The sequence below is a fragment of the Stylophora pistillata genome, chromosome 10, assembly GCF_964205215.1.
Source record: "Stylophora pistillata chromosome 10, jaStyPist1.2, whole genome shotgun sequence".
Classification (NCBI taxonomy): domain Eukaryota; kingdom Metazoa; phylum Cnidaria; class Anthozoa; order Scleractinia; family Pocilloporidae; genus Stylophora; species Stylophora pistillata.
Genome location: NC_142528.1, coordinates 7,835,029 through 7,857,481, shown reverse-complemented (window position 1 = coordinate 7,857,481; position 22,453 = coordinate 7,835,029). Strand labels below are relative to the sequence as shown.

At 38.0% G+C, this 22,453-nt stretch overlaps 2 protein-coding genes and 1 long non-coding RNA gene across 4 annotated transcripts; 2 read left to right on the top strand and 1 right to left on the bottom strand.

The window, feature by feature from the left end:
- Positions 1 to 38: 38 nt before the first annotated feature.
- On the top strand, positions 39 to 6,047 carry LOC111328312 (N-acetyltransferase 9-like protein). Its single transcript, XM_022932717.2, has 7 exons — positions 39 to 226; positions 1,924 to 2,033; positions 2,477 to 2,536; positions 3,493 to 3,570; positions 3,950 to 4,009; positions 4,749 to 4,843; positions 5,217 to 6,047. The coding sequence occupies exons 1-7, from the start codon at positions 150 to 152 to the stop codon at positions 5,361 to 5,363; spliced, it is 627 nt and encodes a 208-aa protein (XP_022788452.1). The 5' UTR covers positions 39 to 149; the 3' UTR covers positions 5,364 to 6,047.
- A 1,493-nt stretch (positions 6,048 to 7,540) lies between these two features.
- On the top strand, positions 7,541 to 20,909 carry LOC111328315 (arf-GAP with dual PH domain-containing protein 1). 2 transcript variants are annotated; one of them, XM_022932719.2, is made up of 11 exons: positions 7,541 to 7,769; positions 8,260 to 8,393; positions 12,837 to 12,928; positions 13,830 to 13,912; positions 14,118 to 14,230; positions 15,185 to 15,331; positions 15,875 to 15,958; positions 16,481 to 16,543; positions 16,898 to 16,966; positions 17,742 to 17,967; positions 19,211 to 20,909. In XM_022932719.2, the coding sequence occupies exons 1-11, from the start codon at positions 7,670 to 7,672 to the stop codon at positions 19,312 to 19,314; spliced, it is 1,215 nt and encodes a 404-aa protein (XP_022788454.2). In that variant the 5' UTR covers positions 7,541 to 7,669; the 3' UTR covers positions 19,315 to 20,909. The 2 variants fall into 2 exon arrangements, with proteins under 2 accessions (XP_022788454.2, XP_022788455.2); XM_022932720.2 differs by lacking the exons at positions 7,541 to 7,769; positions 8,260 to 8,393 and adding exons at positions 9,452 to 9,610; positions 9,727 to 9,860.
- On the bottom strand, positions 8,849 to 9,428 carry LOC111328317 (uncharacterized). The gene is made up of 2 exons (XR_002694611.2): positions 9,273 to 9,428; positions 8,849 to 9,136 (listed from the first exon to the last, which is right to left on the bottom strand). It is a non-coding gene; the product is annotated as an uncharacterized LOC111328317 (long non-coding RNA).
- Positions 20,910 to 22,453: the final 1,544 nt, after the last annotated feature.

Here is a 22,453-nt window from a genome sequence, read left to right as displayed (position 1 = left end):
AAATTGAATAATTTGCATCCAGTCTTCCAGAGCCAGACTTCGAGAATGACGAGTGAAGACATTCACCTACTTGTCATAACCGCTGACTACTATTTGTCTTTACAACTGTTGGGGGGTGAGTGAATTAAGTGGGTTGGGGTGAGTGAGTTATGAAAATCAACAGTGATACAGTCTTGGAGGGGAGAAAGATAGTCTTGGTACCTTACAGAAAAGAACACGTTCCAAGGTATGTTTGCAGAATCGTGTAATTGAAAATGAATTTTGCGGCAAAGATTTCTCAATAACCGTGTAATAATCTAAAACAAAGCAATAACCTCAGATGCAAATCTATGTGGTGTTTTGCCTTTGTCTTCTTCTATGTAAGAACTGCAGGTGTAATGACGTATCAGTTTATATGGAAATCTTGCCATTCTAGGTTCAAGATTATACGTTTGAAGATAAACTAAAAAAACTTAAGTTGTTTTGGTATCAGTCAGTCTACCTAACTGTGTCCTTCTGTCCATCCATGAGTTATCCATTTTACTTCCACAAGTGACCAAGTTAGAATTTCTCTCAATACTGTATCAATTAGACAAGTGATGAGAATAAAGAAGAATGTCAATCAGGGGATTATCAGTTGATCCAACACCAAATTCTCAAAACCAATATTATAAGAATTGTATGGCAGGCAGTAAGGAGCATTACTAATGAGATCTCTTGGGAGTGAAAGGGTTAAGGTGGCCGAACACAGTTTTCATGTGCGCTTTTGCTAATGCAATTCAGCGTGTGCACAAGGATTGTAAAAAAACAAACATGCCATCAATAGAGCGGTCATTTTATTTGCTCAACACGTACCCGTACTCGCACTATCTGTGCTATTTTTCTCTATAGTTAATAATAATAATAATAATAAAGCATTTATATAGCGCTAAGCTCGACTAGTTCTCCATAGCGCTTTACAAAAATATAGACTAATTAACATAGCAATTAAATTTTAAAAAAATCGTAATTTAAAAAGCATCTTTGAACAAGTATGTTTTGAGGTTCTTCTTGAAAATTGCAATGGATTCAGATGATGCAGTGTATTGATGGTTTTAATCTTTTATTACAAAGATATTTTAGGAAAGGTGAAAGTGTAAAGAACCCAGTAATTCTCAGCTTTTTCGTTGTTACCGAAAGAACCCAGTCAAATGCAGCGCATGTGAAGGAAGTAAAAAAATTGCGATTGAATGGAAAACTGCTTTCTTGGAAATACGCCTATTTCTTGAAAACCACTCATTAGAATTTCACAAAATTTGGCACAGAAATACTTTAGGAAATAAGTAACTGGAGTATTGAAAAAAAACTGAACTTTAACAAAGGAAATTCTAGATATTTCAGTGAACCTTCAACGAGGTATAATTAAAGATCTAACTGTTAAATTATTAGCAAAATGGTGTCAACTTGTATCATTACAAGCTCATTGCATGCAAATTATAAGAAAATCTAATGACTAGATTTTCTACAAATAAACAAAACCGATTTTAAAAGCCAATTTATATTTGTTTATGTTGCCATGGCAATGATGCATACGTCAGTTTAACCATCAAAAAAACAAAGTTTGTGTTGTTAACTTGCTTGCTGCCATTTTTGGCGACCAAGGGATTGAGGGTTTTAGAGAAATAGGTGAAAAATTTTTCCTTCTCTCTGTGTTGAGCCACCTTAATCAATCAATTAGTCAGCTGGTTGGGGGGTCAGTTTGTCAGTCAGTGAGTATACCCTCTGCTGAGTGTAACATGAAGTAAGGAGAGTCTGAATTGGAGCACAGTAAATTTCTTTGTAATAATATTCTTTAGAATCTACAAAGTGTAATCTACAAATCTTTAGAATCTACAAAGTGTAATTTTCATTAATTTTCATCATTAATTATCCTATTCAGTTGTATTGCACTGTTTTATCTTCAAGATATCATGACTGGATGCAGTCACCAGAACTGTTGGAGCAAACCGCATCTGATAGACTGACCCTGGATCAAGAATATGAAATGCAACAGAGTTGGTTCTCAGATGAAAACAGTATGTCAGTTGCTAATTCATGGAAACTAAGATCAGTCCACTTCAGCTGTATTAGAAAGGCAGTCCTTGTTGTAAGGAAAAAGTCAAGAGGACAATTAACCTCTTAATCATAATTATAGTATGACTGGCTTCTAATTCCTCCTTTACAGTATCACCCTTGGATGAAATGTATATGTCATGAGAATAATGGAATAATCACCAATTTATGAAACTCCTGATTGTCAAATAAATTCTCTTTACCATTACCATAGGAAATGTGGAGAGATAGTGAGGAGAAGACAAATATGAATGTTAGAGTGTAAAGGGTGTGAGACAAAAGGTTCAATCAGTCCAGGCCTGTTATCCTACAGCTGAAATTGAACAACCATTTGATCCACATACCAGATTCAAATTTTAATAAGCTAATAATTTTTTAAATATATAATTATTTTTTAACAATTTAGAGTGTACGTTTATCATCTTGGACAAAAGCAAATGGGTCCAACCAGAAGTTACAGAAATAGGTTTGTAAACTGTTCATGATTGTTACATCAGTTTCCCTGGAGTAACAAAAACTCTTTCTGTTATAAAATTTTTTAACAAAACCATGTCACATTGATAATTTTTGTTGGGCTGCAAAGGAAAATGTTTGGCCTTCGCTCATGAAGTTATGGACCATACTGCTTGAAGATACCACCCTTTTTTTAACCTGTTTAATTAATAAGCTAATTAAAAGCAATTAGGGATTCCTACTAGTGAGCGAAAAATGCCAGTAAAGTAGTTCTAATGCCAGTAAAGTAGTTCTCTATTCGCTCCGACAAAGGGCTAATGCTCGATTAAATATAAAAAGAACCTTCGCTCTGACGAAGGGCTAACGCTGGAAACGTCAGCTTTTGTAATCATTATGGTGGCCAATTTACCATATCAACTGTGTTGATGTATCCAAATTATTAAATACAGCCAGCACAATCTAAATGATGTCCTGAGAGCAAGCTACAAATGTGACAAGGTTACTTACATGAAAGATAAATAGATGATAAGTCACTAAGAGGGAAGAACATATGACTAATTCAAAACAACATGGCCAAATGACCTGCATCTTTCTGAGCTGGTCAGCATCCTATTGCCCGAATGGGCTTCTGTGCAATTGTAAAGTGGTAAACTCTTCACTGCTCACAGTTCATGTGTCACAATCTCAAGTTATATATTTTCCTGTCTGCTTCTTTACTCAATATGTACGTACCGGTATTATTATATGCTGATAAATATTTGATTAACAAATTTATATGTGGCATTAACATAACCTTCAGTAATTGATGTTTTTTTTTTATGAAAAGGGCATTCACAATTAGAAAGGGAAAGATTATTTGTCCAGAATTAAGTCATAAACATAACTTTGGCCATAAGTAACGTAAAGAATATTTTTGTTGCTAGTATATGTTTGATTGTGAACTAAATATAAATTGTTTTTTGTTCAAAGAATGCATGGCTGGTGATGTTAATTTGTTCTTCAATGACAGCCAGCAAGAAGTTGCTGAGATAGAAATTATGATAGCAGGTAGAATTTACTGTGATAATTTTTAAAAGTATTTTCTCCTCCTTTCAACAAAGTAACTCCCTGAGTCAGAGAATTGTTTCTTGCCTAGTATGTGTAGCCTACATATCTTTGTTTGCCTTTCCTTTTAGTATAGGCAAGATCACCTTCATTTTTCTCACTCATTTCATAACTCTGTCTTGCATTATGCTAAGTTCTCTGGTTGGCAAAAAAGGGTTGCGACTTACTGCCATGCAAGACTATGTTATCTTACAAGCTGCCCTGCAGGAGATTTAAGTATAGGTCATGTGGCAACTCGACTCATTTTGAAACAAGTGTCTGCCTCAAATTCAGTGCACGTAAAACACATTACGCCATTAATCCAATGTCATGTACTTTACAGAACCGTCTTGTCGAAGGTGTGGCCTTGGAAGAGAAGCCCTATTAATCATGATGAGTTATGGTAACTATTGTACTCATTTTGTGGGAAACTCAAATTTATAATCACCCCTAGTTAGGTTTCAAGTAAGATTTTTCCTTTTAAATTTTGTATTTATCCTTCTAACCAGCCTGGACAATCCCAATTTTGCCGTGACATAGTAGAAGTCACCCCCCCTCCTCCTCCACAAAAAAAGCACTGTAGAAGTCACCCCCCTCTCCTCCACAAAAAAAGCACTGTAGAAGTCACCCCCCCCTCCTCCACAAAAAAAGCACTGTAGAAGTCACCCCCCCCTCCTCCACAAAAAAAGCACTGTAGAAGTCACCCCCCCCCCCTCCTCCACAAAAAAAGCACTGTTTGTAGACACGGTCAGCATAATAACTTAGCGTCGGGGGCAAATTCTATCGCAAGAAATGACTAGGAGTAAAACTGTATTATGACTTTTCCTAGGTAGAATGCTCATTCGTCCAATATTTCTCTTGGCATCCTTTTGGAATTACCTTACGAGATAGTTGCATCTATGTACGCTCTTGGGTTGCACGGTGGCACTATTATGTTAACGTATCTTACCCAAGAACATCGGCGCCATGACACAGCGTTATGACCCCCCGCAAGAGAGGTCCAACTCACAACTCTTTATCCATGGCCAGAGTTTCTGACCATTAGTCTTTCTTATATCCCACTGGGACCGTTAGTATACTTATCACGGGTTTTGTTTATCTTTGTCGTGATACTGACTTTATCTCTCGTCTGTCAATTCCAGGCGTCACCTTCCTAGGAATACAGAAATATATAGCGAAGATTGGTTGCGGCAACGAACCGAGTTTAGCACTATTCCGCAAATTGGGTTTTGTGGAGGTCTGGGGAAAAGCGTTTTTGTCCTATTCATGAAATGATTATAAAGTCAGTTTTTCTTATAAGTTTATGGCTGTCGAATCCCTACACTGTGTTCTACAGTATGGTGATTAGAATAAAAACAACATGGACAATTGCAGTGATTTCGTGAGGTAATAGATACATTAAATGAACAATTCGAATGAGCCTAGCTCTGCAAGGTATAGTTTATATGTCAAATGTAAAGCTAATTTATATATAGGCCTACGGAAATATATAAAATTGGAGACATCAGCAAAACAAGAAAAACAAATTGAAGGTTTTGCAGAGTGAAATAAAAGCTATTGAACTCATTAATTTGATCAGATTTATAATTTTTTTTCTCATTTGATAACAGATTTCCGTCAGCGAGGTATTCAAAGAGGTAACACTGGAGAGATATGTAACACAGAATGTGCAAAGACAGCTAACTCAGGAAACTAGTCACATTCTTCATCACAAATATCCCTACAGACCCACACAGAACTCTGAAAACAACTTGTGATCAATGAAGGAAACTATGGGAGTATTCACCGAAGATGTTTCGTCCACTTCGTCTTTTCAAGAGGACTGATAGCTCGGCGAAAGATCTTTGAGATCCGACATGGTCAACCATCGCTGCACATGCAGAGTCACAGAACTTCTGAAATGTCTGATAAAGGGACACGATCTGTTCACACCTCGTTTTTATCATGTGACAGGCCGAAGTTCCGGAACAAAGATTTCAGTATTTTGAACGCTGAAGGAGTGTCTCAGTCGAATGTTATAACAGTCGCTATTTAAGCGCTCAAGAATACCTATAGGTCAAAACTATTTGGTCACTGAAAGAGAGGTACATTGTCGTGTTGTCCAGTTTCATAACTAGATTTTTTTGATAAATGTGTGGTGACAACATAACTGGAAGTCATTTACAGAACAAGATTGGAGTTTCTCTTCGACACATTAATAAGGAAAGAGCCAAAGTTGAATTGATTTACATCGCCTTCCAATGCATTAGCAACTCTCGCTTTCATCGTTAGTCAACTCGAAGGCCCGTGTCTATATCACTAATACATATGTGCAATCTAGTTCAATCCTCTTCATCCTTCGCCATCTTTGGTCTTTTTTCGGTTTATAATTATCTTGTACTTTTTTTTTCTTTTTTTACTCGTAGAAAAAAAAGACTAAAAACACTATGACGTAACCCTTTCATCGTCTCTCGTGTTACCAACTCCCTTCCCTCTATATTTCCTCTCTCCCTCCCTTGCCCCAGGCTTCCTGGGTAAAAGAGAGAGAATAGGGAACTTAAGCAGTCACGACGGCAACACCGCGGAAGACGTCGATTAAAAAATTAGTTTCTACTTTTAGTTAGAATTTCGAAAATGGCTGCATGTGTTTACCGTCTCATAGGGCGCCAGACCTCAAACTCAACATAACGCGTAAAAGTAGCGTTGAGTTCCAAATGTAAATTAAAATAATTTGCCGCCGCGGTTTCGGTTCGCAGACGACACAAATTTGGGTGATTTCACGTTTATTGTTTTGCAAAGGACGGATAAGAAATGTACAAAGTTTTAAAACGCACGTGCTAGGCTATCGTTCTGCCAATTAGATCTATTGTTTTTCCAAGTTCTCGTTGCCGTTGCCGTTGCCGTCGTGGTTTGCTTAAATTCCCTAATATCGCAGTTAGCTACGGTACTAAAGCAGTACTGAAATTAAGATCTCGGAAAAGGAGAATTATTCTTGCAAAGGATTCGAACCATAATTGGCCCTCGTTTTCCAAGTAGGTTCGAACGTTCGGGGGGGATCCCCACTGTTTCTGTTTATTTCCACGTTGGAGCATCCCACGGGATTCCCTGAAGTGTATCGAAAAGGTTTGGATATATCAACAAAGTTGAAATGGTAAATTGGCCACCGTAAGTTTACAAAAGCTGACGTTTCGTCGCTCCGACGAAGGGCTAACGCTCGAAACGTCAGCTTTTGTAATCGTTACGGTGGCCAATTTACCATTTCAACTTTGTTGATATATCCAAATTATTTCGTTACTCCCACCGGCGCAGCCCCAAACAGTTTCTTTCGAGACTATCAGCCTTTATTCATTTGTATCGAAAAGGGACAACCTCAAAATGAATGAAAAATATATCGCTGCAGGCGGAAGTATGTTCTCATTACTGACGTTCCTTCTTTCTACTGATGAAACGTTGATGAGTCAACTTCCGAATTTGTAGTTTTCCGTGGTAATTACAAAGACAAATTGAAATTTTCGTTTTCAGTAAGATGGCTAAATGATAAAGAATGCGCTATTTACTTCTGTTTGAATCGAAGAAAGTGCAACAAATATCCGTTCTGGGCACCCAAGGTTCATTGAGTAAAGTTCGATTTATACTTCAAAGTATATGGGTATTTCGTTTTTAAAAAGAATCTTTAGAAAGAGAACGTTCGTTTTACTAACTAAAGCTATGTAAAAAGTTGACCTCACGGAGGCAAGACACTGCGAATTAGCGAATCATGTTAGAAGGACTTAAGCTTTTCCATGCGCAAAATATTTGATTTTTTTTTCAGTTTTGACTTCCAAGCTTCCTTTTTGGGCGTTTTTTTTTTTTTCCGCGAACCGCTAGATAATGCTATTTAAACTGAAACAGACTTGACATGTGGCTCACGTGATACGAGATTTTGGCCTGTTATTGTCGACCCGAAGCAAATCAATTCAACTGTTGACAAATAATTCAGTTTCGGACAAATGTTCGGCTCACTAGAATATAATTATCGTCCTGGCATGACTGAGCAATAAGTTAACTGACTAACAAGTTTATCGGTGGCAAATGTTTGAAAAAGATGTCCACGGTTAGGAGACAAAATGAAAAGGCTAAAACTGCCATTGTGGCGCTAAAACAAGAGAATGGAAACGATGTCTGTGCGGACTGTTGCAAACAAGGTAATGGTGTCATATTTTGGTGAGATATGTTTAGATGTTTCCTGGCGTTGTTAACGAGTCCACTAATGCATCCAAAAAAATGGCAATTAGCTGGGTAGCTGCGCAAAACTTTATTCTTGTAAGTATCGAACAAAGCCATAGAAAAAGCGGCGAGGTATCGTAGATATGAAATGTCTGTAACTGTCAGAAGGCGTTGTGGGCCGATACAAGCGCTTCAGAAGTCGGTGCTTCAAGGAAAGCTGTGCTTTAAGGTCGCTTATTATAGGTGATAGTGTCTTTCCATCGTACTACCTCATCCATTCGCTTTTCAAATTAGAGGGATTTTATAAGCTCCTCCACGCGACAGTAAATAAAGCCTAGCATTTGAACAGACAAACCGATGGACTCACAAGGCTCAAGTCAAGAATCAGTCTGAACGATAAGTTGATGTGACACTTACTTCCTAATAAGCTTAAACTTAGAAATTAGCATCTATGGTTTCTCCCAACAGATCCTAGCTTCACTTGTCTGAAGAAAGGGCTATTTTTATGCCAAAACTGCGCTCAAGTCCACACAAGTTTTGGAGCTACACATTCAAGGACTAAATCTATTGATCTAGGAAACTGGAATGAAGAAACTCTACAGGTAATGGAAACCGCATTATTCAACTATTTGAATCTCTATAGAGACCATACTATGTACATGTCACAATGACCTGGATGTATTTCATATCACTAGATCACATAACAATCATGAACGAGAATTTTGTGGAAATTTCTTTATCTCTAAGGCCCTGGAAATCCAAATACTTCGTTGATTTTATTCATGAAATTTATTTGTGGAATTGTGCTCCGAGATCCCGATTCACGCCATTGAACATGCAATGTTTTCTTTTCGCGCGCACGAAACCTTGTCACGCGTCAACGGCAAGTCACGAAATCAATCAGTAAAGACATAGTTAGTAGACTACTAACTATGGTAGAGATGACAATTTCTTTTGGGTTAGCATAAAAGCGATCGCATTAACTGGATATCAGTTATCATAAGCACCAAATCTTCATTTGATATGCGCGCACTCAGAGCAGCGACGCAAGACCCACTCCATTCACACTTCCTTGTTTAATGGTCTGTATCGGCAGTACAGAGTAAGGCTGTCAAGGAAGTGGTTTTGTTTAAATGATTGACATTGTAAAATTTCGTGGTCTTTGTTCCCTGTTCGTCAAAGACACAGATTTCTGCCATTCCTTTTAAAGTCATAGCAAAGTAAATAATGCTTCTCTATTCACTAAGTAACGGAATATTCCGGGGCCCTTAAGGCGCCCATGAGGCGGAGAAATTTCTCCATCTGCAGCGTAATTGCCAAAACCAGTTCACCTCCACTGGCCAAGCTGCAAGAAAACGTATAATATTTAATAAAAAATTGATTGAAAATTCTAATGGAAATACACGACAATTATTTCCTACTTAATTCACCGACATAGTATAAACAGTACCGTCGGAACTTAACCTTATATTCGAACAAACCTTTTCAAAAACATAACTATTCGAAATTACTTGTATCTCACTTCTACAAGTGCTTTCCCCATATTCGCACGCAAAAGTCCTGTCAGCTTGTTTCTGCCTGTTTCCAATTGTGGTATTTATGTGTTCCTGTATGGTTTCGAATGTCCTTATGTTGCGCAAGGAATGGGGAGGAATAACAATACAGAGGAAATGAGCGTGGGAGAGCGTGATACTTTCCTCACCCCCGTTGGTACGCGATGAGCTCGCCGCATTCAAAATGACGGAAAAGAACAGGGTAGCGATATTGGAGTTGATGAAACAGCCTTCAAACAACACATGTGCGGATTGTGGAGCTCCAAGTAAGAATTTAAAGCTTAGGTCGTCATTCGAGATGACCAGAGGGCCTGCTCTGAAAATTTATTTTGAATTTTCGATTGATTCCCTTTGCAACTTCCTGTAATGTTCTGTCGTGCAGATCCCGAATGGTCATCAGCGTCAAAAGGGCTGTTCATTTGTATCACGTGCAGTGGAATTCACAGGAATTTAGGACCACAGCTCTCTGTCGTCAAGAGTTTAAGGCTTGATACTTGGACAGATGAAAAATTAAAGGTAAACTCGAGATTGATCAAGGCGTTTGCGACTTTCAGTGCGTCAAAGCGTTCAGACCTCTATTCTATTTTTTCAATACCCCATGTGTCCTTCTCAAGGCGTCAGATATCATTGCTCTAGACTAGATTCTCCGATCATTTGACTTTATATGGAAATTATGAGAGGCTCAATTCAATATTGCTTGTCGGGCTAAGCTATGATTTTTCAACGGTACATATAGATGTCATATTGAAATTAACACTGACCTGTACATACGATTTACGCCTAAAACCTTTAAAATACTCCGTTCGAATCACTGTCAGCAAGGCTTGCCACCTGGATTTTTCCGCCGGACTCCGCTTTAGCCAAGAAAATCATCCATTGCATAAGCATTTGTGTGTTATTTTTATGAGTTTCTTATTCATTTCCTTGCTCAACTGTCATTTTTTAGAAATGTCTATTATGCCAAATTGACTTGGCCATTTATATTTGATTATCGTTCAATTGACGTTGACAATTATCAGATTGAGTTTCCTAATTTAAATATTCAATATAACAGTTATTTTGAACAACAAATAAGTGTAAAACAGTTGTTTTCAAATTCCATGATGTGACTGGCACAGCAAGTCAAAAGGAAACAAAGATAATCCTTTAATATTTGACCCTCGGAGAAATATGAAGAAAATTTTAAATATTATACATATCAGACTTAGTTAAGATAAAGAGAAAGGTCCGGGGTTGAAAGCCAAAATATCATTTCAATTAACAGCTAAGTGACTACATTCTGTAGACTTAGTTTATATAATATTTTTTGGCTGATTATAATTGCAACAAAGATATTTCTAGAAAATATCTGCTAATGGCTGTTTTGTGGAGGTTCTATATTTGTTTACAACTTGTAAATTGTTTTTTCTGATTCAGGGTTTTCTTTGTTGAAAAATTTCAAACCAGTTATATCATTATTCAACCCTTTGGCATGATCTGAAACTAAGGAAGGATGACTTACACTGATTTTGAAAACTTGCCCAATCCAAAATTCAAACTAACATCACCTACAGGGAAATTAACTACTAAACAAATAGATTCTGTGTACTTTACAGACCCACAATGCTATAGAATCTGTTTGTTGTATGATGTAGAAGAAATATGTTGTTTACATTTCTCTCCTCCAATAGATTATAAGTAAGAATCAATAAAAATACACATATGATCAGCTTATTGCATAAAATATTTTAATAGATAGGGTGAACATATGTTACATTTATCATTTCTTAATCTATCCTATAAAAGCAACGATATCCATTCTACTGGATCAGACCACAGCTAAACACCATGGACCAGAAACAATATTGAAGTACAAGTTGCTGCTAGTCATGTATTGATGGATTTGAGGGCAATTCTTTTAATTATGTATTCTAAATTTGACATTCCTCTTGTGATTTAGTGTTTGAATCCCTCAGGCAAGTACATACAACTCCCTTGATTAAAAAGAAATCAATATGGGAGCAAAATTTGATCCTCAAAAATCTTGAGGTGAAAAACCAATGTATCCCTTTTCATCTGGAGCTTTCAAGTGACTTCCTGGTATCTCCAAATAGGCAGTAATTCTAACAATGTAACAAACATTCTAAAAATTCTGTTTACTGATACCAAAACAAAACAAATAAGCAAACAACATGCCAAACAATGGCTAAACTGTAATGCAGTCTTTGAAATGTAAGGAAATCACTATAATTTAGGTGGAGTGACAAGACCTTAGAATTTTGCCACCCAGTGACTGCCAACTCTTGTCTTACTAAGACAAAAAGGAAAATTAGATTGAGGGGAGAAGATTGTCAGCTGAACAATTCAGTGATGTACCAGCTGTAATTGAACAACATGGCAATTTAAATGTGTAAACATGTCATCAATTATGCAGCACATCAGAAAAGGCTTTGTGGGTGAAATTGTTTTCTTATATATTTCTGGATGTATTTTTTCAGTTCAACTTTTTATTTAATGACGTTTTCATCATTTAACAATGTACTTTTTATATGCATACATAGAAATATTATCAGTCAGAGTATCATTAATGTTTTGATCTTGATCAAGCAGTCTTGAAATCTTCTTGACATTTGTCTGACATTGTATTATAGGACTGGGCAGAGAGTCATAACAGGACAGAAACCGTGCCCAGTGTAAGGGCTGCCTGTTGCCCTTCATAAATCCTCAGAAGACTTTTCCAAAGGATTTGTGAGGGACAACTGGAGGTACTTACATACAGTGGGTACCCCACCCTCCTGTGATGATTATATTAACCCATTAATGGCCGCAGCTTTTGTGGAAAACTGTGTTTTGAAGCTAGTCGAGCAGATTTCGGGTCTCTGTTGTGGTTTTAAAAGCTCAAACTTACCAAAAACCCTTTGACAGCTGCAAAAATGCAAAATGGTGGCCTGAAAATCTTGGGCACGCGCAGAAAGCAAAATTTCGAGATAGTTTTTGGGTTGAAAAGTAATGCCCCACTTATGACTTACTTTTCTCTCTTTCTCCTGCCCTTTTTTTCCCCTCTCCTTGCCTGAAGTTTCTCCTCACTAGCTGGAAATTTAGTAGGCTTCATTTTGGTGTAGTGATTTTTCAGAAACTACTCATTATTTTCAAACCACATGCTCAGAAAGGTAGGTGGGTAATGGAACAAGATTTTCGTCCAGATTTTCAGGTCAAAGTTAGATGGTTTTTTGGCTATTTCCTCAATCTCCTTCACTCAATTGCGCTCATTCTGGTATTGTTTGTAAGATATTTTCAACCTGTTCAAGTACGTGCTCAAAGTCGTGCTCCAGGGTTAAAAGTGATGACGTCACAAGGCGTAGAAAGGGTGTGGGTCCCCATGGGCGCATACAGGCGCACTGGACGTCGATAGGTTATGTGAACAGTAGACCAGACATCCTTACTGTTCAGTTAAACAGCTTCTTAATATTTTTTTTCTTACTACCTATCTCTGTTTTGTTTTCTTCTTCATAGTTTATGGAAGAGCATGGCAATGCTAAGGGGAATGCAGTATGGGCCAAGAATGTCCCTCTTTGCTATCGGCGACCAAAGCCTTCAGATGCACAGTAAGAACACTTTTAATCAATTGTTTTTAATGATACACTTTTTATTTTCAATGCTTGGGACTACACATACCACAATGCATGAACAGATTATTGCTTAAGATTGACAAATTGTTACTTAACCCTTCACCCCTAAGGGGTGATTGATAATTATGTAACCCCTCCCTATTATTTAACAATTATTCGCCGTAGGGGAGGTGAATATTCACTGAACCTTAGGCGAATAATTGTTTTAGTATAATTTTAGAGCTGAACAACAGAGAAATTTCTAAAATCATAACATTTTACTAACATTTATTAACATTTTATTTTAACATTTTATATCAACCATGTTAAGCGGTTACATAGTGTCATATTAGGAACCTCTCAACCAATCAGATTGCTGGAAACTCTTTACTCAGCTCTGAAATTATACTAAATCCATATGTTATGAGAATACTCAAACTTATCAGGTAGAAGTTGTTATCTTGACCTAACACCAAATTCTCATAACCACTTTACAAGGAAATGTGTAGCAGCTAGAGGGAAGAATTTGTAATCAGATCATAGGAGTTAGAGTTAAAACCTGAAGGGTCTTCCTAGAAAAAGGATTCTGGCAACTGAAGGTGCCTTACTGCCATACTGGTGCATTCATGTCAATAATGGTGAAATGGCTCAATTCTGTGATGGGAGTCTATCTGTGTTTTATACTCTACATCAAGTTCATCTTTTAAATAGAATGCTTTTGTTATCTTCAATAGAAAATACAAAGCAGCATAGTTAATTGAAAGCATGTCAATTTTCCCTGAGATCAAACCATCTAATGTATTAGTTTTTTTGAATTTATATCTGATATTTCATAAAAGATTTCACTTTTTCCTCTCCTCATTCTCTTACCTTTTCATTTGATTTTGGGAAAATTCAGTGTGCTGAGGGAGCAGTGGATAAGAGCAAAATATGAGCGAAAAGAGTTTATTGATGGTGCACCAGAGCCAAGTTATTTAACAGGTAGAGTGAAAGGCTAGCTTTGGAAAACCCTGTAAATCAATCAATTATCCATTCATCTGTCACTTTGTACAACACTAATTCACTCCATTTTGTTGTGCAAGTAATGTTTCTTTGGTTTTTGAATTAAATTAACTTTTCCATTCTCTATTTGATTTTGTTATTCATCTTTACCAATTAATTAAATATATGCAATTTATTACTTCAGGCTCGTTGAGAGGATATTTAAGAAAAAAAGGAAAAGAAGATAACAGCTGGAACCTGAGACTTTTTGTTCTATCTGCGGCGGACAATTCACTTGCCTACTACATTAGAGATCAGGTATTTTTTAGTTGCCATGCTTGGATGCTGGGAAAAATGGGGGAAAATTTATATTGCCTCTAAAACAGATATCTTCACTATGCACCGTGAAGATACTCTAACACATGGAGATATCATTGTTGTCTTTAGTTAGTAACTAGCTAAATTGAAGTGTTATTTGATCTCTGTCCTTACAAAAGGCTTTTTTGATTTAAAGTGCCAATGACATGAATTTTTTTTCTCGGTTTTTCTGAGCTTGATGCAGATGAAAAACGATTTTAACCTTTAATCTGGGAGGGAATGTCTTCAAACCCCTTTTTTTTATTTCAAAACACGCGCTATCTGCGAATGAAATAGTCCCCTCTTCTGCACGGCCTAAAAGTCACGTGATTTTCTTTCGTGACGTCGAGTTGTGTACAGCCATCGAAACCAACATGGATGACAGTGCGGCAAAAAGAGTGATTCTATAATCTATAGAATCAGTAGAGTGACACTCGCTAAAATGAATGAATGACTCGCCTCTCACCTCCACACGTTCCGCAACTTGGTGTTTTGTGTACACAAAATTATGTCACAAAGGCTGTCGCAAGGGTTGAACTAGGTCCCAGACTCTGAGACAATTTTCACTACAAAATAGTACTTTTTAGAGCACAAGAATTCAGGATTGAAAACTTTTCCACCGGATTGAAGGTTAGAATCATTTTTTATATGCATCAAGCTAAGAAAAACCGAGAAAACAAAATTCATGTCATAGGCACTTTAATCAACCTTATTTAACTTGAGTGAAGGTTTCCTTGGAAATTCATGACTCTGAAAGACTGTAAACCTTGTGATCGGATAATAGAATGGAATAAATTTTGCACTTGTAAGTGCAAACTTGAAACAAAGATCTATTACATGCTGTCATCTTTTCGTCATCTAATTAAACTACTTTCTGAGTTCATTGGTGACTATCCTTACATTTATTTCTTTTAGGATAGGGAACCGAAAAAGGATTTGAAAATCACTGAGATTAATGTCACCTTTGCGGAAGAAAGAACTAATAAGGAAAATAGTCTTCAGATAACATATGTTACAAAGGGACGGACAAGGAATTACTTTGTGTACTCTGAAAATGGACAGGTTTGTTTTAAAAAGCATGAATTTATTTGTGTAATATAAAGATGACAATGATAGAGTAATGAAGAACAATGATTAAATTTGTGAGAAGGCAGGAAGGTGGCTGGGATTGTGCAGTTATGGGGTAGTGGGTGGGGAGAGGGCAACATTTAGATTTTGGAAATGGGAATGATGCAGTAGAGTGTAGAATGACTGGGGAGTGCGTAAAAATTATATTAGGAGGTGTGGGGTAAATTAACTGCAATGCCAAGACCACTTTCCTTATGTTGGCAATACCTGTGTACAATATAGGGCTGGGATACTTAACTTATAGCCTATATACTACATTAAAAGACATACAATGCATTTTTACATATTAGTATTGAAAGACCCAAACAGACCGAAGTAATTACAACATCCTGTTAGAACAAAACTTGAGATACAGCAGGGAGGGAGGGAGGGAGATTTTGAAAACTGATCATTGAGTACTGAAAGCTATAATGTTATAAGTTCAAATCAGTTTGCTATTCTCTTATGCTGATAATTAATTTATTTTTAATTCTCCAGGAGGTTGTGGAATGGTACATGGCCATCAGGAAAGCAAAACTTGATTTACTTGGATACAATGAATCTGATGTTGACCAAGAGAAGGTAGGGTAACAAATAGAATCAGATTGTTAAAAATCTTTTTACTCTTATCCTTGCTTTAGGGCTTTGGTTGTTCAATCAGAGTTGCTATTGAACAAAAAAAATTCCACTGGCTGTAATTTGGCCATGTATCTTTGCAGTGCAGAATGAGAAGTCTGAAACAATAGCTGGCAACTTTGACCCACACTGAACCCTTACCTCCCAGATTCTAGTTGAGCACTACTATCCGCTAAGCTAAGAAGCTAAGAAGCTAAGAAATAATATAATCTGATTCCCAAGGGAATGCAAGGCTCGACAGTAATGGTAGCCGACTAGCCACAGACTAGTAGAAATTCAGTTTTGGCTAGTGGTTTTCGATTTCCACTAGCCAGTTTGGTTAGTAAATAAACTGAAATTGTCGTAAAATCTAAGATGTCACCAGCCACTCGGCTAGTAAGTTGAGAAGTTAGTGCCGAGCCCTGGAATGTATGGAGCATATCACATTTCAAGCTGTGGATTTAACTGTCATTTTGTGTTGTTTTGTAGTTAGAGAAAGAGCTCACCAGGGACTTCACTATGCAAGGATATTTGTCTAAGAGAGGACCAAGGGTGAGAATGAAATGTATAATAGAATTTTTGGAAATTCGATGAAAAGTGATAGATTTTCAATCGGTAATTTTTAGTATAATGAATGTGCTTGCTCACGATAATTTCCAATCGTTTCGCTACAGAGTTCTTGAAAAGTTGAAGCCGATTTGCAACAAAGTCATTTCGCTCCAAATCAGTGGTCGATTCGCCACAAATTTAAGTCGTTTTGCTCCAAGACTAAACAAGGAAACGACCATAAATCCCCACGACTGTCCGAGTTTATCCCAGTAATTCTTGGCGATCGATACAAAATGTTTTACAAATAGATGGATGACAGTCCGAAAAAATGTTTTTCGTTATTTTTCATTCTATTAGGATGAACCGTGGAGGAAAAGGTGGTTTTCGCTTGATGTCAGAAGACTTCTGTACTTCGAACAACCAATGGTACGTACGACCAATACTAAAAAAGTATTCACCGAAGTGGAGGTATTTACCGAGTTTGGGTAGCCAATGAGAGCGCTCCTCCAACGTAATCCACTGTCTTGGTATATACTAATACATGATAAGAGTTCGTGTATATCGAGGCATCCAATTCATAATCCAGTATGAAAATTGGGTTGTTATACATGATTGTCTTGGGTTGCCATATTTCACAATGTGATCGTTCCGGAAGACTCACGCCATCTCCTTTGCAAATCAGACGCAAAGTTAAATTCTTTACGATTTACTTGATCACTTATGTTTTCTCGAATTTCATAGCCGTTTATTTTTTGTATTTACTTTGAGTTCTAATTGGCTAACGAGATATTAACGTGTTGTTGGTGAAGAGAATGGACCAATCACAGACCGAGGTAAAGCAGAAACAAAGGAAAGTCAGACATGGTTAGATGCTACTCTGGTTTAAAGATTTAATGAATGTAACCGGAATTTCAATTCATTGACCCAACGTTTCGACACTCCTCTCTAGTGCCTTCATCAGGGGTGTTATTCGTCCGTTCCAGCGTTCCTCAGTATGCATATTCTCCATACTGTTCTCTACTCATTTCAACGTCCTTACAAGGAGAACTTGTTTAACGATCAAGAACTTCTATAGTTGATGATCATTTCCTTTACTCTTGTGAAATCAATGTTTGATTCAGGGGTGATGTTGTAAGGAGAAAGTAGATGCTAATCACTCTTAGAGGGTCCAAGGGCTAACTAAGTTGTGACTTTTGAACAGGACGCTGTGGCGAAAGGTGAGTTGATCATTGGCTCCCACACTGAAGGCTTTGCTCTTCAAGAAGGAGTTAAATCAGGAAAGCATCAGGACGAAGACTACTGCTTCACTCTTACAACACCTAAACGAGAATTTGTTATGATGGCGAATACTGAAAATGAAAGAAGAATGTGGATGGACTGTTTGTCAAAAGTCATTTCACAACCCATGACGGACGAAGACAAAGAAGGTTGGAGTTACGTTCTTTTGTTTGATTTTCAACTCCGATTATTGTATTTCTAGTGTTCTGATTCACCTTCCATTCGCGCTCGTTGGATACAAGATTGGTCATAGCCATCTCGGTGCTACGCGCCCCGTTGGCTATGTTCCATCTCATACCCAAAGCACGCTCTTGGAATGATTATTTTTTCTCCCTTTTTTTTTTTGCGATTGATCGATTAAGGTAGCAGAGAGCTCAGTGACATCGATTTTGTTTTTGTTTTTTTTCATTTTAGCAAAACGTCGCCACGCATGCCAGCAAACCGGTAGTTTTGCTTCCCCTGCGAACTCTTCACATTTGTTTAGACAGTTGATATTTTTGTGCTTCTTAAACTTACAAAACGGCTACTTCTTGTTTTTTTTTTTTTTGGGAAAATGGGGGGGGGGGGGGGGGCGTCGTTATAATTTAATTTATTTATTAGATTCGCCGACAGGCAGGGACACCGCAACAGCTTGCGCCAATTACTGCGGGCCCAGTAAAGAGTAAACCCACCCATTCCACCCCAGGGGAGGACATTCACCACACAGTAATCTCGTGCGTGGGAAATTAAAGTCTCCTACCCCCAACCCTGCAGGAGACGGGGCCTACGGTTTATTCGTCCTTATACGAGAAGACTAGAATATCTATCCATTTCTTGATGTTGTAGAAAGGTAGCAAATTCTCCTCAGTTATTTAAGACCCTGAGTGTTGATCCAGCCGGGGCTTGAACCCTCGAGACCTCCCACACAACAGTCCGGCGCTTTACCAATTGTGCTAACTAGTTATACAGAGGGAAGGGGAATCAGGGGATCAGCAAATTTATGGCTATGTTTCGTCTATATAAGGGGTTCAAATTACTACTTTTAGTTTCTTGTTAGAGGTTTACCCAATGTTTTCGAGACTTTTTCTGGCTCATTTCCATTTCGGGTCATTAAGGACACGTCTCGTTTCACAGGTTTACAGCAACAAAAAGCTGAAATTGGACAAACGTGTAAAACAAACGCCAATTACGCGACTGATAATTTTTCCAACCTTGTTCCTTGGTTCCTCCTCTCCCCCCTCCCCTCTCTCCCTCCCCTCACCCCCTCTCCCTTCTCCCCCTCCCCTCACCCCCTCTCCCCTCTGCCCCTTCCCCCCTCCCCCCTCCCCTTCTCCCTCCCGCAGATGTTATCAGTCCCATTCTTGCAGACCATACAGAAAACGTTAATTGTACACTTATGTCGTCTAATTCCAGAAATGAAAATCACGCATAAAGCAGTGAAGGATTCCAAGAGGAGTTTCAGTAGTGGATTGCGACGGCTGTCGATGTCTAGAGATCATGATGATGATTCGCCTTAATCAGGCTTCCGGACTTAATACTACCCCAATTAGCAGTGTAGTGGCAGGTTCCAAGACTATATTTATAAAAAAAAAAATTATCTACATATTTTGAGTAAAATAACTGTAACAGTGGTGTGAAGTCAGCGGTTTTTAATAACAGAGCCATAGATTTACCAGGATGGCGTCTGGCCAATGACAATCCAGTGAAAACAGATCAGCATAAACCAATCAAAATTCGCGGCTAAATCGCGAAAGCGACGAATTAGTTTGGCGAGGAGCAGAAAACAGCTCTTAGAGATAATTCAATGTAGAGGGTTTTCAAGGAAGTTGAAGGGTGCAATAATTCAAAACAAGAAGAATATGATATTTTTATTTTGGGCTTCATCGAATATCTATTAAGGTTATATTTTTTCAGAGGTTAGAGGCCTGTTAATGCTCTCAGATTCTCAGTGTCCATAATCATTGTTTGTATATTACTTATGCATCTAATTTTGAAATAGGAATATTTTGCAAAAGCTCCATGTGCTCGAAAACCGTGAAATTTATCAGCTTACAGATCATAATCGCAATGCTTGTACATGCAAGCACATTATTTCTGTGCGAGGACTAGTTCCAAGCAGTGTTTGTGATATGAGCCCGTGATCAGAGAAGTATGAGCCGTTTTAAACACTCGCTGTAGAAATCACAGCGGTCAAAAATCTGCGTCTTTGCAAACGCCTTGATAGCTAAGAGACGGCCAAAAGTACTTCGCGACATTATGGTTTCAGGCCATCAGAACCACAGGTAGAACCACAAGAGTTCAAAACGAACAGAGAGGTTTCCTTGAAAACGAATAGCCATTTTGGTAGAGTTCAAAACAAGGTGGTAAATCGACAGAAAACCTTTGATTTATACGCTTTGCAAGAAGTCTTAAGTTTTCCTTTCCCCTACTTCCCTAATGAAGTTTCGTTTCACAGATTCCTTTGAACATTTCAGTTTTATTGTTATTGTAAATTTTGCTCGACACATGTTGATTTTTATGTTTTCCCTCAAAATTGTGCGCAGGAAATCAGCGCACGACTGATTACAATTGATTCATTGCGCACGCTCAACGTTTGACCGCTGTGTTTCTATGATCGCTTGGGCTCGATAACCAGCCGCAGGTCGGGAAAGGAGCCCGACTTCCTGCCACTAAGACCGGACTGAAGGTAGCGGTGAAGATCAACTCTCTCCTATGGCAGACATGCTCACTTTTGGTCCTTCATATTTAGATAGCACTGTAAATACTATTTTTCATTTGTGCTCATAGTTGAAAAAAATTCTTGCTGTTGAACAAATAAATACGAAGGGATCGCATGGGTTTATGGATCAGTATGACACTGAATTTATGGTGCGAAGTATAAATATTAATTAGATTATATAAATTAAATTAAACAAAATTAGCAGTAGCAAAGTGATTTGAGCAATTTAGATTACTTTAAATTTGATTGTGATAATAAGTATTTAGACAATAGACTATACATTTATGTATAACTTGCCTGTACTTAACCGAGCAGTTATAAAAAAATACAGTCAACCAGCTTTTATAATTTGTCCTCTAAGTAATCATAATTAAATGATACATTTTGAGGTTCTTCAGTTTTTCAAAACAAAATTCTCGAGCTCTAGGAAGGGGTGTTTATCATTTCACCTCGCTCCAGCCCTGAAGAGAAATACGCGTGTTAATGAGGAGCTATTGAAAGTAGTTGTATATTTTTGCAACTTTTGGTGAACTTGGCTCGTTTACTGAGAAAAAAAATCATGAAAATTGAGACGCAAGTGATGTGACGGATGAATCGTATAACAATAATAGGATTACGTATGATGCACGATCCTCGCAGTAGATAGCGCTATTTAAGCAATAGCGAAAATCTGAAAAAAATCAGGCCTGCACGGGACTCGAACCACTGACCTCTGCGATACTAGTGCAGCGCTCTTACCAATTGAGCTAACAAGCCAACTGAGAGCAGGCCGTTAAGTTGATTCGTAATGAACCCGTGAAAGTGATAAATGAGATAGGATAAATATATGAAAATCATATATTTTGAACTGCGGTATTTGATACGTATGATGCATGATCCTCGCAGTAGATAGCGCTATTTAAGCAATAGCGAAAATCTGCTTAAATAGCGCTATCTACTGCGAGGATCGTGCATCATACGTATCAAATACCGCAGTTCAAAATATATGATTTTCATATATTTATCCTATCTCAATAATAGGATTACTTTGGTACTGCACTATGCGTCGATCAGTTCGAACCTTCAACAACCCATATTCTCATTGAATATCCAAAGCACATCCTCCCACGGGTAACCCACCGGGTATTTAAACTATTGAAGATTGCCACGTTCAAATCCCCCCCTCCCCTAGGCCAAAATTTAGTTCAACTGCCCCACCCCGTATCGAACGATTCTTTGTGTGATCAACGAATGTTGGAGAATGTAGCAAAGTCACGTGTTATTTTTTGCTACTACTGTGGGTTTGTCGTTTGTAAGCATCATTCTATGTTGTGAAAATTGTCTTTCAAAGTCATTCGCTCACGAAAGCAGACTCTACCTTTAAACACCTCTACTGATACAATTATTACGCAGGAACGAATTGACACTTCCGGTTCAAATGCCCCACCCGACTCCGGGAAGGTTCAAATCCCCTATCCCTGATAAACGTCGACAGTCGTATGCCTGTGAGTTACCCTGGGGGAAATGTCGAAGCTTTGACTTGATTGGTGTTTTAATACAGTACGTTTTGCAAGGTTCAAATCCTCTATCCCTGATAAACGTCGACAGTCGTATGCCTGTGAGTTACCCGAGGGGGGGGGGGATGTCGAAGCTTTGACTTGATTGTCCAGAGGTTCGAGTTTTCCTTTCAACTCATCGAAACGAAACCAATCACGACTTGAATATTTGCGTTTTTCCGCCCTTGAATTATTCTGCCAGTCTTACTCTGAATCCTCACTGTTCCTCTCTTGCATATTCCTCGGCTCCACTTGGTCGTTGTGATGTACCTTGTTTTGGTCTTGCGATGCACAATCGAAATATGTTCAAAAAGTGATTTCATCCTTGAGATTTCTTTCTCGGTTGAGACGGAAGCGGGGGTGGGGAGAGGAGGGGAGGTGATAACTCTCCTTGATTTGGCA

What these genes read in the sequence shown, in the direction of transcription:
- LOC111328312 (XM_022932717.2), top strand. Translation starts at nt 150, where the DNA reads ATGAAAATCAACAGTGATACAGTCTTGGAGGGGAGAAAGATAGTCTTG. An exon ending in ACCAGAAGTTACAGAAATAG is followed by an intron (nt 2,537 to 3,492) that starts GTTTGTAAACTG and finishes TTTTGTTCAAAG; the next exon opens with AATGCATGGCTGGTGATGTT. An exon ending in GATAGAAATTATGATAGCAG is followed by an intron (nt 3,571 to 3,949) that starts GTAGAATTTACT and finishes TGTACTTTACAG; the next exon opens with AACCGTCTTGTCGAAGGTGT.
- LOC111328315 (XM_022932719.2), top strand. Translation starts at nt 7,670, where the DNA reads ATGTCCACGGTTAGGAGACAAAATGAAAAGGCTAAAACTGCCATTGTG. An exon ending in CCTACTACATTAGAGATCAG is followed by an intron (nt 14,231 to 15,184) that starts GTATTTTTTAGT and finishes TATTTCTTTTAG; the next exon opens with GATAGGGAACCGAAAAAGGA. An exon ending in GACGGACGAAGACAAAGAAG is followed by an intron (nt 17,968 to 19,210) that starts GTTGGAGTTACG and finishes GTCTAATTCCAG; the next exon opens with AAATGAAAATCACGCATAAA.